Source organism: Amia ocellicauda, chromosome 6 (assembly GCF_036373705.1).
Source record: "Amia ocellicauda isolate fAmiCal2 chromosome 6, fAmiCal2.hap1, whole genome shotgun sequence".
Lineage (NCBI taxonomy): Eukaryota > Metazoa > Chordata > Actinopteri > Amiiformes > Amiidae > Amia > Amia ocellicauda.
This window is the reverse complement of record NC_089855.1, coordinates 18,870,056-18,885,468: the sequence shown is the minus strand read 5'-3', so window position 1 is coordinate 18,885,468 and position 15,413 is coordinate 18,870,056. Positions and strand designations below refer to the sequence as shown.

At 39.5% G+C, this 15,413-nt stretch overlaps 1 protein-coding gene across 1 annotated transcript in view; it reads left to right on the top strand.

The window, feature by feature from the left end:
* Positions 1 to 15,413, top strand: part of man1a2 (mannosidase, alpha, class 1A, member 2) — a 159,102-nt gene that overhangs the window by 16,407 nt on the left and 127,282 nt on the right. The window contains exon 3 of the mRNA XM_066706520.1: positions 12,974 to 13,229. Within this exon, the coding sequence (XP_066562617.1) occupies positions 12,974 to 13,229 (256 nt within the window). The remainder of the gene's footprint in view (positions 1 to 12,973; positions 13,230 to 15,413) is intronic.

The window sequence follows — 15,413 nt, the reverse complement described above, 5'->3', positions numbered from 1 at the left end:
AGACTGTAGTACCTAGTTTGCCATGTAGTTTAAAGAAGGGTGGCATTTGCTGACACCATAATGCAGTTTTGAGAATATTCTACCTGCTTTTCTCCATAATTGCAACAAGGGTAGCAATTTCTGACAACTTAATGTGAGTTGACAGAATTTACTTTTACATTTCCCTTGCAATTTCTGACGGGGTAGAACATTTACACATCTATAACGTGGCAAATTCTGACAGGAAGTCATATTCTGACAGTAGAGTGGCGAAGTAGCAGAAGACTACTGGTGTGTAAATGGTATAAAAAGTAGAGCTTCTTTATCTGACAAATGCATATTGACAAGCCTTAAAACATATTTCTAGTCGCATCATGAAACCTTTGTTATTATTTTTTAAGGCTTCATTTTAATATATATATACACTCACCTAAAGGATTATTAGGAACACCTGTTCAATTTCTCATTAATGCAATTATCTAACCAACCAATCACATGGCAGTTGCTTCAATGCATTTAGGGGTGTGGTCCTGGTCAAGACAATCTCCTGAACTCCAAACTGAATGTCTGAATGGGAAAGAAAGGTGATTTAAGCAATTTTGAGCGTGGCATGGTTGTTGGTGCCAGATGGGCCGGTCTGAGTATTTCACAATCTGCTCAGTTACTGGGATTTTCACGCACAACCATTTCTAGGGTTTCCAAAGCATGGTGTGAAAAGGGAAAAACATCCAGTATGCGGCAGTCCTGTGGGCGAAAATGCCTTGTTGATGCTAGAGGTCAGAGGAGAATGGGCCGACTGATTCAAGCTGATAGAAGAGCAACTTTGACTGAAATAACCACTCGTTACAACCGAGGTATGCAGCAAAGCATTTGTGAAGCCACAACACGTACAACCTTGAGGCGGATGGGCTACAACAGCAGAAGACCCCACCGGGTACCACTCATCTCCACTACAAATAGGAAAAGAGGCTACAATTTGCACAAGCTCACCAAAATTGGACAGTTGGAGACTGGAAAAATGTTGCCTGGTCTGATGAGTCTCGATTTCTGTTGAGACATTCAGATGGTAGAGTCAGAATTTGGCGTAAACAGAATGAGAACATGGATCCATCATGCCTTGTTACCACTGTGCAGGCTGGTGGTGGTGGTGTAATGGTGTGGGGGATGTTTTCTTGGCACACTTTAGGCCCCTTAGTGCCAATTGGGCATCGTTTAAATGCCACGGCCTACCTGAGCATTGTTTCTGACCATGTCCATCCCTTTATGACCACCATGTACCCATCCTCTGATGGCTACTTCCAGCAGGATAATGCACCATGTCACAAAGGTCGAATCATTTCAAATTGGTTTCTTGAACATGACAATGAGTTCACTGTACTAAACTGGCCCCCACAGTCACCAGATCTCAACCCAATAGAGCATCTTTGGGATGTGGTGGAACGGGAGCTTCGTGCCCTGGATGTGCATCCCACAAATCTCCATCAACTGCAAGATGCTATCCTATCAATATGGGCCAAAATTTCTAAAGAATGCTTTCAGCACCTTGTTGAATCAATGCCACGTAGAATTAAGAGTCAGTTCTGAAGGCGAAAGGGTATCAAACACAGTATTAGTATGGTGTTCCTAATAATCCTTTAGGTGAGTGTATATATATATATATATATATATATATATATTGAGCTAGACTTCTTGACCATTTGTTTTCTGTTTTGACTTCTTCAGTATGCATTTGTTCATTAAACTTGGCTAACTTTAACAGTAATTTAATAGTCCCAACTGACCTAGAAGTATTTTAATAATATTTCATATTGATTTAAATTTGGGCACAGTGTTTACAACCTTAGTTGATGCGTATATTTTTTATTAAGACCAGGCCTCCCTATCTTCCTTATTGCATTTTCTTTTTGCTAAGCCATAGTCTTAAAAAGTAAAGTATTTATGTGTAACTGAGGTGATCATGTAATGTAAACTCAATTCTTAATTCTTTCTTTAATATATCTGGCATGGCTAATGTTAGGGCTGGGCGATATGACTTAAAAATAATATCTCGATATTTTTAGAAGTTTGGGCGATACACGGTATATATCTAGATATTTCTTGTTTTTATCCAATCAAGCCACAAAATAAAACCAAAGACATTCAAACTACAAGTATTTCGTTAAGCCTCCAATAAGCAAAACTAACAAATACTACATGCAGGCTGTCATGGTAAATATATGCAGAATGCCACACATTACAGCGCAAGTGTTGTGTGATTACTATTACATGTGTTATGTTGTTATGGGATATATAAGTTTAAAAATAGCAGGCGTTACAATAGTTTTAATGCATCTTAAATGCGGGGTGCCTTATCCCAGGGATTTTATATAGAACAATTATCCGGTCAAAGAAGGAAGGACAGCAGCTCCCGTCTAAAAACAGTCCATATTCACCGATGTCTCCAAAATGATTTATTAGAGAAAAAGTGAACATCATAATGCTTACTCGTTTCGACTTATCTTCCTCAGAGCACACACACACACACACACACACACACACACACACACACACACACACACAGTATGATTTACTGTCACACAACACCAGTCACACCAGTAATAGTGATCACGCAGCACATGCGCAGTAAAGGTCCAGATTCAGGGAGATTCACCACAGCCGGGTCTATAGCGGTGCATTAACATCTGCTGGACAGACATTTCTCCTGTGACTGTCGCGTCTCAGTTCTACTTACAAGTACATCACGATGTTAATACAAAATAGTTATTATTATTATTATTATTATTATTATTATCATTATTATTATAATACAACTGTTGAACCACTTCACCATCTTAATAAAAATAAAATTATACTTTCTGCATGTGTTTGCATTGCTTTCCAATTCATTAAAATGCAAACAAATGTTTATTAATTTTATACAAATGATATCCGTCTAAATTAGCGGGGGTGGGGGTGCGATCGTGTATTGTCGGGGGGGCTGCTTGCAGATCCAGTTCAGCCCGGCGACGGGAGCGGGGCGCAGCGTGTGCGCTTGCGCATTAAAGAGTCTCTTGGTTGTGTGTTATTGTGTGTCAGGTCTCTCTCATGTCTGTCTGTGTTTCTGATGCTCATTTCATGCCGCATCCGACACGTGTGGAAGAACCGGGAAGAACGCAAAGCGTCCTAATGACGAAAAATACTGCCGTAAAGAGTGCAATTTGCGACACTACGATATAAACGATATAGCATAATATGAAACGATAGACGTTTTTCTATCGTCATACGATATATATCGTCATATCGCACAGCCCTAGTTAATGTTATACTTCGCCTTGTTTCTGATACAGTCAGCTGAGATTGACTGTTTCTTGACCTAACCCAATGTATATAAAACCACGTCTGAAATTTGCAGAACGTTCCATTACAGTGGGTGAGAACAAAGGAGGCAATTTCTGCGGATATGGCAAGTAAATAACCTTCCTTGGTAAGGGGGGGTTCCTCCAGGATAAGGCTAAGATACAGTAATGTTCTCTGCTCTGCTGGAAGAATCTTGTTGTTGTAAGATTAGCCATTAGAGCATTAGCCTGTAATTCACAATTTTAGAACTTCAATCTTCCTTCTAGGCGAGTCTGGAAAAAACCCCTGTATTCATTGTGAGGTTTTTAATGTGGCCTATATGTATTTACTAAAAGGGATAGTCCTACCATTTCTAAAATCATGGTTTTAAGCTTCTTTGTGTTGCTATACTGTATAAGTAAGATACATACCACTCTTCCAGAACGAGAAAACCATATCCGCAACTGTTAAAACATAAAACATATTTTAAATGTACCAAATAATGGCAGATGTCAAGCTTCTGCATGTAAACTCTCTCTAGTTAGTCCTGATGTGTCATGTCCAAAGATCCTGGATATAGGAAAAACTACGTAATAACCAGATTTGTCTTCCCCGTGGCAACTATTATCAAGTCAACACAGTTTCCACATTAAAAAAAGAAACAAAAGGAGATCTACAGCAATCACTTTTATTGCCTATGCGGTTTGTATGAATTGGCCAATGCACAGTAATGTATGTTAAGTGTGTGTGTTCGCAAGGTAAACAGTAATTTTCTTATTTCAGTAGAATCTTCATTAAGTAATTTGTTTCTCTTTTAATTTGTCATGCAAGAAAAATGTATTTATTTTCATTAATTTATCAGTGTGTCACAACAGCATTAGACTTCAATATAATGGGTAGTGTATATTAACAAGGTATTGTTGGAAGAGTGGTCAATATCTTGCTAATATAGGCTATTATAACAACACACAAAGATGCATAAAACCGTGATTTTAGAAATAGTGGGACTGTTGCTTTAAGTTTAGGATAGCCTTATAAAGTGTAGTTTCCATGTGGGACTTGAGGGTCAACATTATATGTTACATTGTCATTTTAGCAAATACACATAGGCCTACTAGGCTATAAAAAAAGGAAATACCTAGGCTATATTACTTTAAAATAATTATACATTTAATAATTTCTAAGGCGGCCAACATCTTGTGCTTCACAGACTAAAACAAATCTTATGAGGTGTAGAATTAAATCATTAGCAATGATGCCCCCTGCTAGAATGAAGTTAAGGAAGATCTTAAATGGTGCTGCTATCTATGATCTTCCCTCTGGTGGGGGCACCTCATTATCCCTCTAGGGTGGGTGGTGGCAGAAATGTGCACAGATAGACCCCAGATGGTGCTTGAGCATTATCCCTAGCACCACCCCCCCACATCGCACTTCGTCAGAACACCCCCTCCCTCTGGACCACACTTCGCCAAGACAGGGTGCCCTTTTTTGGATTGAGCCCCTGCCTCTCAAAAAATCTGTGCACGGTACTGGTTGGTGGCTAGGGGTGCCTAGATAGCCCTCAGGTAGCCTTCATTGTTCTGCTGCTGAATATCATTCATGCAGGCTTCATGGAACGGGGGAAATGCACATTTGCTGTGGGAGGAATGAAATGCAGACTAAAAAAGTGTTTTGCGATACCTCTGAACTTAAAGTAATATTAGCTGATACATTTAACCTGCACTCTGTGAATTACTCATCGGTGGAACAGTGCATGCAGAGAAGCTGGTTGCAACCATTAAAAAAAATAAAATAAACATTGCCCAAGCAGTCAATCAATCAGTTTTTATTTAAAATTGCACCATCTGCAAGGTATACATAAAGCGCTTTACAGATTAAAACAATTAATACATGGCGTAGAAATAAACCATTAGGCATGGAGGAGTGAAAAAGTTAAATTCCTATAGGATGACAGACTGACATAGGAGAAAATAATAATATTACTTTTGGTGTCCACTAGGGATGAAACGGAATGAAAATTTCATATCACGATTATAGTGACAAAAATGATCACGGTTATCAGTATTATCATGGTATTGTTGAAATGTGCTGGAAATGTTCAAAAAGTACTGATACACACACTGAAATAATTTCACCAAGTTGTATATTTAAAACCAACAAACAAAGAAAATGAGCAGCACTATGCACTTTTTGTGTGCATAAACATTAAAATAATAACATTAACATTAAAGATGGCACCATGTGGTGGAGAGGTAAAAGTTTCCCTAGTGCAGGTTTTAATGAACACAACCTTAAGTAAGCAAATCAGATGTGCATATAAAAGTAGCACAAGAAAAGCAATGTGCATGACCCAAGTCGATGACTGCCGGATTTTAAATGAACAAAGTATGTTGGTTGTGACTAAACTACATAACATGTTATCGCCCCGTTTCTGCTGGGGGCATGTTCTAGACTCATAGGTCTGCGTCATTGGTCAGCAGCCTGAGAGTGGTGATTGGACAGACTCGGAGAGACTCAGACAGTGAGAGCTGTCACAGTACAGTAGTGATGGACAGTTCGACTTTTTAATTACTCGATTAATTTGATTCAGTTCAGTTTGGTTAATCGTTTCAATTAGTTCATTCCATTCACTGATTCCATGACGCAAAAACAACCAATTTGAGTAAATCGTTGTTTTTTACAAGAACAAAAATAGAGTCTCAAAGGAGTGTGGAATCAATCTGTGTTATTTATTCAGCATGCAGCAAAATGCTGTGTGCCCAATTTGATTGACAGATCAGCTTAACGCACAAGTTAAACACAAGTTAAATGTTGCCAAAGCACAATCCCGCCCTCAATAATGTTGCTTTGCAACAAAGCAATTATGGGAATTCATATCTAGAATTTTTAAATTTTTAAAACACAAAATACATTTAATCTCTCACTTCTCTCTCTCTCTCTCTATCTCACACACACACACACACACACACACACACACACACACACACACATATGATATATATAAGAGTTATTTCTCATTGTGCACTAAGCAAGGAATGTGTAACCAACATGGGACATATGGTCTTCAGTTTTATAACACTCAACGAGTTGAGAGGCAGCTTGGTTTCTTTTTAAGAACGAATCATCCAGACTCCAGACTCAGTGAGTCATTGAGTGAGTTTTGTTGGGCAGGTCAATTGCCATCATCAGTTACTGCGCTGCTTCCAGTTCGTTGCCATTGTTGACCCATATGGACTGAACACGATTTACATTTTGTAAACAAACACTCACAGATCGGATGCTCGCCGCAAACGCCAAGCTAAAACACACTACCTGTGTTTTAACCAGACAATGTCTAACATTTACATATGTCTGTGTGTGTCTGGAGCTTATAAGTACAGGAAAGGTTATATGATGTTCAAATACTGAAGTTCCATCAGCATTAACTGTACGAGATGTAAGATTGATAATGCGCACTAACTGCTTATATGAAGGACCTCGAAACACACACATATTAACAGCATTTTTAAACAAGGGATGGCGGCTGAAGGGCATTCATCACATCTGACAAGCACAGAACACAGTAATATAGAGAAACACCGCAACACTAAGACATTGCACTCGCATAAAACACCAGACGCAGTGACTGTACTGTGAGTCTCAGGCTGGCTCTCACTGTCTCTCCGAGTCTGTCCAATCAGCGCTTTCAGGCTGTTGACCGATGACGCGGACCTATGAGTCTAGAACATGCACCCAGCAGAAACGGGGCGTGGTTTTGGCATAACTGCGTTAGAAACACAAATGACGTTTCCGAGCGCTGTCACTGCCTTCCACCATGATTTCACACAAAACAAAACCCACGTTGCTGTGCCTGCATCTGACTGTTGCTAACTTTGGTTGACGCTGGACAGTATTTACCATGTGTTTTCCAAAACGTGGTAATCAAACACAGTTTTAATGATAATTAAAATTTGAATAAAATTAAATACAATTTTCACCGTGGTTTATCGTGAAACCGGTAACCGTTTCATCCCTAGTGTCCACATTTTAAGGCCTAGGCCTAATATTTACCTCCCTGGGCAGTGTAACTTACCAAACCAGTAGCATGAATTTAGAAGGTTCTTAAATGGTTCTGCTATCCTTGATCTTCCCTCTGGTGGATCTTCCCTGTAATTGATTAGACACTCCTGGGCATGCACCCTCCCAGTCACTATGCCCATGCCACTAGATGCAGGCCTGTATATAAGACCACATCTCTTCTGTTTGTTTAAGTTGCCTTATTGCTTTAAGAGTGATAAGTGGGCCTTCCTTTGCATTCATTCAATATAATCTCTAGAACTCATAGTCAGCTTGAATCCTGAGTCTGCATAAAACTGTTTTTCAGATTAGGTAAAGGAATTGTCAGGTTGTGCACAGTGCTTAGTTTTGTCTGTGGCCCCTATGGGGGTTTGCTGTAGTTATGGTGGGTTCCAGTTCCCAGTAGGAAATTGTAACTGGAACGCCCCCTCAAGTCGGAGTTCTGACTCGGAAACTTGGAGGAACTGCAACAACCCTGATTTCATAATCCAAAATGGCTGCTCAGCGCATCAACAGCAAGTGAAACAGTAGTAATATATTGTTTATTAGCACTTCTGTTTGTCTGTGTCTCAATAAACTCAGTGGTGCACACAGTACTATCCAACCTCTATCTTTGGACATGATAATTCGGCATTATCTGTGCAAAATATCGCTTTTTTATGTGTTTTTATCAACTGGTATTGCTAACAACAAAGGTTAGCCTGGTCGCATCCATCTTGGTTTTCTGATTTATGTACTGGAACGTGGTCAACTCTGGTGTGACGTCATTCCCAGCTCCGACATCTGACTTCTAAGGTAAATGGAACGCACCATTAGACCGTCCGGTTAGGGTAATTGACTAATCACCACATTTATTGGGTGTATTTGTAGTAGTTTAGTTTATGACTGTAAATCTGTAGAGAAAAAATCATAATAGTGTGATTAACAGAGGTTCCCAAGTCACATAGCATTAACTGTTGGTTAACAGGCTTAATTAAGTAGTGTGTATGAATGGTCTAGTGAGTATGAATGAAACAAGTAGTATGAATTAACTGAGTATGTGAGTGGCAAAGTAGACTGAATGTATAAAATATAAAGTATTAATAAAATAATTGAGTTTGTGAGTTGCAAAAGTGCCAAAATGTGTGACATAATAGAAATGCATTAAAATGGTTCACAAAAAAACCTTTCTAAATGGATTTAATCAGTGATTTCTGAAAAAAAAACCATACAAATTGGCACAACATAATAGAAACAAAACTAGAACCATTGTAGATGAAAAAAAATGTTGGCTGAATTATAACATTTATAAAAAGATTTAATGTTTTTGATTTAATAATTAATGACAACCAATGTAAATAAAAGACTCAATATTTTGATTTATTCTAATTGAATAATATTTCCCTGAGAAATTTGCAGATAAATGCAGCAGCTAGACCCTACATTCTGTAGTAATCATGAAAGTCGTATCTGCTCAGAATGGTTACTGTCCAAAATTCTTATATGGTCCACCACTGGGAGACATCGCCAATATGATACATCATTTTGAGCCGTTTTGTGTTTTCCTTCGTCAGTGATTCATTATATTCACTTTCAAAATGATTTCTGATAATTTGACGACTGCTATTAACTTGCTCCATGAGTTCCACATCCAAATTTGGCTTTATACATTATATTTAATTTATGGGCAGATGGACTTAATTTCCCAACAGAACCTCCAGGATTTAAAATGCCCAGTTTAAAACACCAAGTCAGACCGTCTGACATTTACATAACAATGGGATTGGCAGCATCGCCGTTGCAAGGCTCAGTGGAAGTTTGCTTGTACCATTAGGAATAAACTACTCCTGGACTCGTGTCCCAGAAGGTTTTCCCAACAGCCCGGCCATATTCCACAAGGCTTTGGCAATGGTAATTGAAGGATTCAGTGTTGCTGAAGATAGTGAGATTTGACAGTATGTTAATGATGTACTCATCGCTAGCGAGACAGAAGCAGAGCACATGGATGTACTTAGCATAGTACTTAAGGGAGTTGGAAGCAGCAGGGCATCAGCACAAATCCAACGAAAGCTCAGATTGGTAAAACATTGCTAATATATTTAGGACATGAAATATCACAAGGTTGTAAAAAACATTCCAGATGAGGATAGGCAAGCGATTCTAACTTTAGAAAAGCCCACAATTTTAAAAGAGCTGTAAAGTGTATTACTTGTGCTAAATTACTTTTTATGTGAATATGCGTACAGTCGTAGGTGCTGAACCTGTGAATGTATTGAACAGGACACGCCTCGGGTGACCAGAGGAGAGCCCTTAGTCACAGGACCTGTTTGTAGATTGTTCCTGGGTTTATGTTAATGAACAAGCGCAAATGAGCAGTGTGGGATGCAGTATTAACGGGAGTCTCTCAGCAGGAGAGGGTGCTCAAGCTGCTGAATTAGTCACCATAAGGGAGGCCTTGGATTGGGCCCCTGATGAGGATCTAACCATGTACACAGACAGTAGATGTGCTTTTGGAATAGTGCATGAGTATATTGGACCATGGGCAAGGAGTTTTTTTTTAAGCTCCTCTAGGGATAGCATCAAGCATGTGAATCAAGTAAAACGTTTTTGAGATTGAGTGATCCAGTAGCCTTATCCATTGGCTGCAGTGAAAGTTAAAGCACATAGAAAATACGTACGCTGCAGCAACATTTCCCCAACAGGTTTCCCCTGGAGTTGCACTTTCCCGCAGAACCAGAGCACATTGATGTCACTGAAGCACCAGCTCAATTCCAAGCAGGGAATTGGGTGTATTGATTGGAAGGGCACACATGAAATGAGACGTACTGTATATTTGACTGTACCTCTGCTTTTTCTTTAAGAGTTGCTTTATTGTTTCATGAGTGATAGGTGCCTGTTCCCTTGCATGCATTGAATAAAATTTCTGGAGCTGATAATCAGCCTTAATCCTCAGTCTCTTTGGAGAGCGGAGAGGAAATCTACTACACATGAAAACATTTGCGATAACAAAAGGAAGTTTTTGCTAGCCAGCTCTTCTAGAGATTACTCTACCGACTGAAAGCTAGTCTCCTCACATAATTTAGAAATGTGTCTCAGTATACATCAGAAAGGAAGATGTTAATTAAATCATAATTGTGTTTTTGATTTTAGGGGTTGGTCTGTTGCTTGCGTAAAAAAAATAAAAATCAAATGTTAGCTTGTAGAAAGCTGGCGGCAAATGAGAAGCCATGAAAGATTTTTTTTTTATTATGTAACGGAACATTTGCATATGTAAGGCTAAATTTCAGATCTGATTTGGGAATGGATTATAGTGCATGTTGAGCTGGCACTTCTACAGCTCGATGAAAGATTTTTTTCCATGTTGTAAACAGTAGGCTACATGCTGAAAGAGAGGCACCAAAACTCAATACTCAATATGCAGTACTCAGTGGTGGGTGGTCAGAATTTTACTGACCAGCTGCAGAATGTTTCTTGTCCAAAGCCTCAGCAGGGATGTGTACTGAACTCTCAGGAAATATTGGGAGTCTGTAAGACATAGTTCCGGATGTTGGACTGCGAATTAGAAAAAGAACAGAAAGAGAAGTTGGACCATATCGATTTGTACCTAATTGGATCTGGAAACTGTTCCTATAACATGAAACTAAACTTGGGGGTGGGGGTTAACAGCTAGTAGGCATTACTATATAGTAAAATAAAATAAACATTTCTGTTTTCACAGATTCAAAAATTTCTGTTAAGAATATCTTGTTAGAGAACATGCAATTGTAGCTGCTATTTTTTTTGTACTTGGTAATCAGCAATTTCTTACCATGATAGAGCATGTCAGGTTATTCAGCGCTTGAAATCAGATTGCATGACCCTATTTAGCCTTCTGTACAGTGGGCATTATTAACATAATTGAAGTGCTCAATCATCATTCAATAACCCTGAAAGGCTTAAGCCCTTTTTCTTAAGCAAGAACAAAGAAAAGTAAAAATAGCTGAGAGGAATAACACATTTTAAACTGCAGGAAACTGTTTAAAATTCTCTTTATTTCTTTTGCATTTTTCTGTCTTGTATTGTACTATATTCCAATCATATAATTTGAACAACTGATAAATATGTCCAATGTATTGATTATAAAAGCAGCTGATATATTGTTTTCTGTTAAGAATCACATGGTGCAAATCATGTTAATCATCACAGTTCACTATGGAGATTATAAATATTATACAGCTGCATGGCTATATAATATCCTTACATGTATTACAGTGTTTTGGATGTTTAAGAAACAAACAAGAAAAAGAAAATCCCCAAAATGTATTGGGGAAGATTTACATGTTTAAGAAACAATTCACAATAAAAAAAACAAAGAAAAATAAATTATTAAGTTAGGGTTACAGTTGGCTATTGGTAAGGGCTAGAGTGTAATGTAAAATTCAAAATGTGTAAATTTAGTTTTAAATTTGGGATACAGGTGAAGGTGTGAAAGGTCTAATGGTTATTACATTTAGATTGTTTTGAGAGCATTATTTTTAGTATTTTAATTCAATTTTGCACTAAAATGAAATGGTTACATTTTGATCTGGGCTAAAGTTAGGCTTAGAGTACCATGTAATTTTAAAGTTATGACTGGCATACGTATGGGCTTAGCTTCACATTTTCCCATTGGCCAGGGCTGGATTGGTGGCTGTTCCTTCAGATTATATGTGGACTGTTGAGTTGCCCGTGAGGCATTTGGAAGTCTGGCTTCTTTAAGCGTTCATCACACGCTGAAGACATCTAATGAACTCAAAAATAGCTCGAAGCTCACCTTAGCTTAGTGCGGTCTGAATGTGTGTGGAAGACTCCTCTGGTTTACCAGGCCTTGCTGCTTGCAGCTTTAAAAGTCTTTTGATGTGTTGCCTCTGAAATATTATTTCATGTCCGTAATGATTTTCAATACAAGTAGTTTTGGCATTTGTTTTCTGACAGATATGATGCCAAATTCCCTGAGTGTTAAGAGCAGCTAGCACAGTGCTCTTTCAGAATACCTATTTGGATTGCATCTCCAGATCTGGCACCCGTGCGAGGGCTTCTGACTAAACTCATGAATTTTCATCTTCTGCATAGATTCCAATTTACACAAATTACATGGTGATGAATAGACTGTATTTACTCTAGTATATCCCTTTGGATTGGAAAGTAATGGTCATTTACATGTGCAGCAAAAACAAGCAAAACTGTGCCGTGACCTGTTCAATGGAGAGGAAGCAAATTAATGTAGTTCAGTCCTCTTGGAGTGCAGCGTGTCACTGTGCCTGGTGAAATTGAGAGTTGGCATTGTGAGAGAGAGGCTTCATCTCAGGCCTTTTGTTCGTGCACTTCCTGTTCCTCTTTCTGATGGCTCTGTAGGTTTTAGTCAGAAGGGTAGATAGGCTTCAGGTAGAGATGTTCAAAATGGGGATGGTGTTTTCTGTCACTTCTCATGAAATCTATCTTATGTACGTGTCCTTTAATAAAGTGCTGTTTTACACACTATTTACTGGCTGCTGTCAAAAAACTGCACTGCTCAGCCGCTGCCCTTTTTTCACAACTAAAGTGATTTGCCTTCTGTACTGAGCTCAAGTAGTAATTCTAGTATGTTAGACCTTTGTCACTCATTGACTTGTCTGATTCATTGAAGGGAGGAAGAGGAGAGCTTGAGGAGCAAGATCCGTGCCGATCATGAGCGGGTGCTGGAGGAGGCCAAGGAGAAGCTCATGAAGTCCCGGGAGGAGTTGAGGGCCGAGATCCAGACCGAGAAGAACAAGGTGGCTCAGGATCTCAAGAAGAAGGACAGCAAGCAGCTGCCCCCCGTGCCCATGCCCAAGCTGGTGGGCATCCGTGACGGTGATCCGGGAGACCCCGACGTCAAGGAGAAACGCAACAAGATCCGAGAGGTAAACGGCAGGGTGACACCCTTTTAGAAATAGACCTAGTCAGGTGATGAGGTGAATGACACAATGCGAGTGTGGTGCATATGAGTAAATTAAAGATGGGTAGTGGACCATGGCATGATGTGTTTACTACACCACATTTGTGCACAAAAACCATCCTGTATCTTTGCCCTGCTCTGTTATTATATTATCTTCATCTTATCCTAGTTGCACTTAGCTTTTTTGCTTTTTGTTTTTTATGTTTACGGTTGTGCAAATTCATTATTTACACAATTTTGTCCTGATCATCCCATTTTATAAAGTACATGTCCCTCACCAGGTGGCTTTTTTGTCTGCAGTGGTAAACATCTCAGTGAAATGGAAAGCACATTATTCATCATGTTTAATTCAGCCCTTTTGGAGATGGAGCTGCCTGTGGGATTCTGTGATCAGGGTAGCACTTCACTAATGATTGATGATCCACACACTCTTCGCTAGCTGACTTGATTTCAGCACTTTGCAGTCATAGTATTTTTAAAGTGATGTAATTTTAAGCTAATATAACCCTTCCCTCATAGTCAGCTGTTCCTATACACCAGATCATTATTATTTCTCCCCATTATTAAATAATTGTTCTTTTCACAATGGTGTACGCTGAAAAGAATAAGTGACTCTGTTCCTTGTGATTCATCTCAAACATAGAGGGTTATTCAAATGATTTGGAAATTCTCCCACAAGGAGTAGAGAGCAGCTTAACATTGAAACGTTGCTGTCAACACTGCCATGGAAACCCTGAAGTGTGTCATTTCTAGAATTGGCTTGTAGAGCAACATTTGGATAGACGTGTCGTGCTTGGGAAATCTTTTTAAATACAAGGGCCATGTAGCGCACTACCTCTCTGACACCTGTAGGGGGTGTTGTGTGTGCTGCTGCAAGTTTGCTGTAGATGCAGACAGGGCTTTGAAGCGGAAGCAATGTGAACCCCCACTGTTTGATTTTTACTCACCGGGGAAAACTACTGTGCTGCACTAGCTGGCTGGAAAAATATTTGATCTCCCATCACAAAAACTGCCCCCTACTGTGTCCAATAATGCACTGACAGAGAATGTGCCATTTTCTGTTAGCTGTTGCTTCATTTATCTCTTGCCAGAATGCCCCAACAAAATTATTTAATTACTGCCATGAAGTGACCTCTCTGTGTGAAGATATGCAAAGGTCACCTGTGTTTTTGAAGGAGGCTGTTGCGCGTCAGGCTCTGATCACAGTGTGATGCCATCAGCTTTGCCTCCTTGAAGTGGATAATAGTCATATAGAAGGAGAGAGTTTTCACGGTAAAGAAAGCTGGGTGCTTCTTGCCAGAGATGAGCCTTTGTGAAACATCAATACACAGGTTTTCTTTGTATAAATTACCCCCGTTTTGCTGTAAAATGAATGTATACTATATGCACTATGTATTTTTGCACTCTTTATGACTAAAACTGTCAGAAACGCAGGACAAATGATGAAAGACAGCTGTTTATAATGTCTCTGAAAGTATGCAGATCTTAATGACTGCTGGGCCCTGTAGACATTACGTGGACAGTCGACCAAAGCGTCATTACTTCTTGCAACAAGAGAAGTTTGTCTCTGCGATCTTTCTCTTGTTTCCCAGTCCAGTTAATTCCCTAGGTGGTTGGGATTAAGTCAGACCTCACTGTTCACTGTTAATCTCCATGAACAACTGTGATGCACTGCTAGTCTGTGACATGATGTGGTATTGTGTCAGTGGATGTTTGGGCCGTCAATGCTGGAAGAGTATTTTTGCCCACATTGATACTGGTCATAGTTGCCATTAGTGTCATTAGTGCAAAACCCATGAGAAAGTCCACGCTGGCACACTGCCATCCTACACTGCACGGTCAGGGGAACACCAGGCTGCAGCCATCATTGCTTTACTGCCATAAAACCCTTGCGCATACCATTCCCTATGTATAATGGATACACTTGTGTCTGTGGTCTTTGATCTCCTTCGTAATGGCTGTCACACCAGACATATGGTTTGTATTCACAACGTGTTTCACTGTTTGCTGCTCCCAGTCTGTCACAGAGTTTGCCCGCCTGGTCTTGCTTCCAACCTGGCATGTCAAATGAGCATCCGCTTCTGTGCCGTATCCTATACAGAGGACTACAGGAGCAGTAAACTCTGCACAATCTTCTGGAGTGTGATAC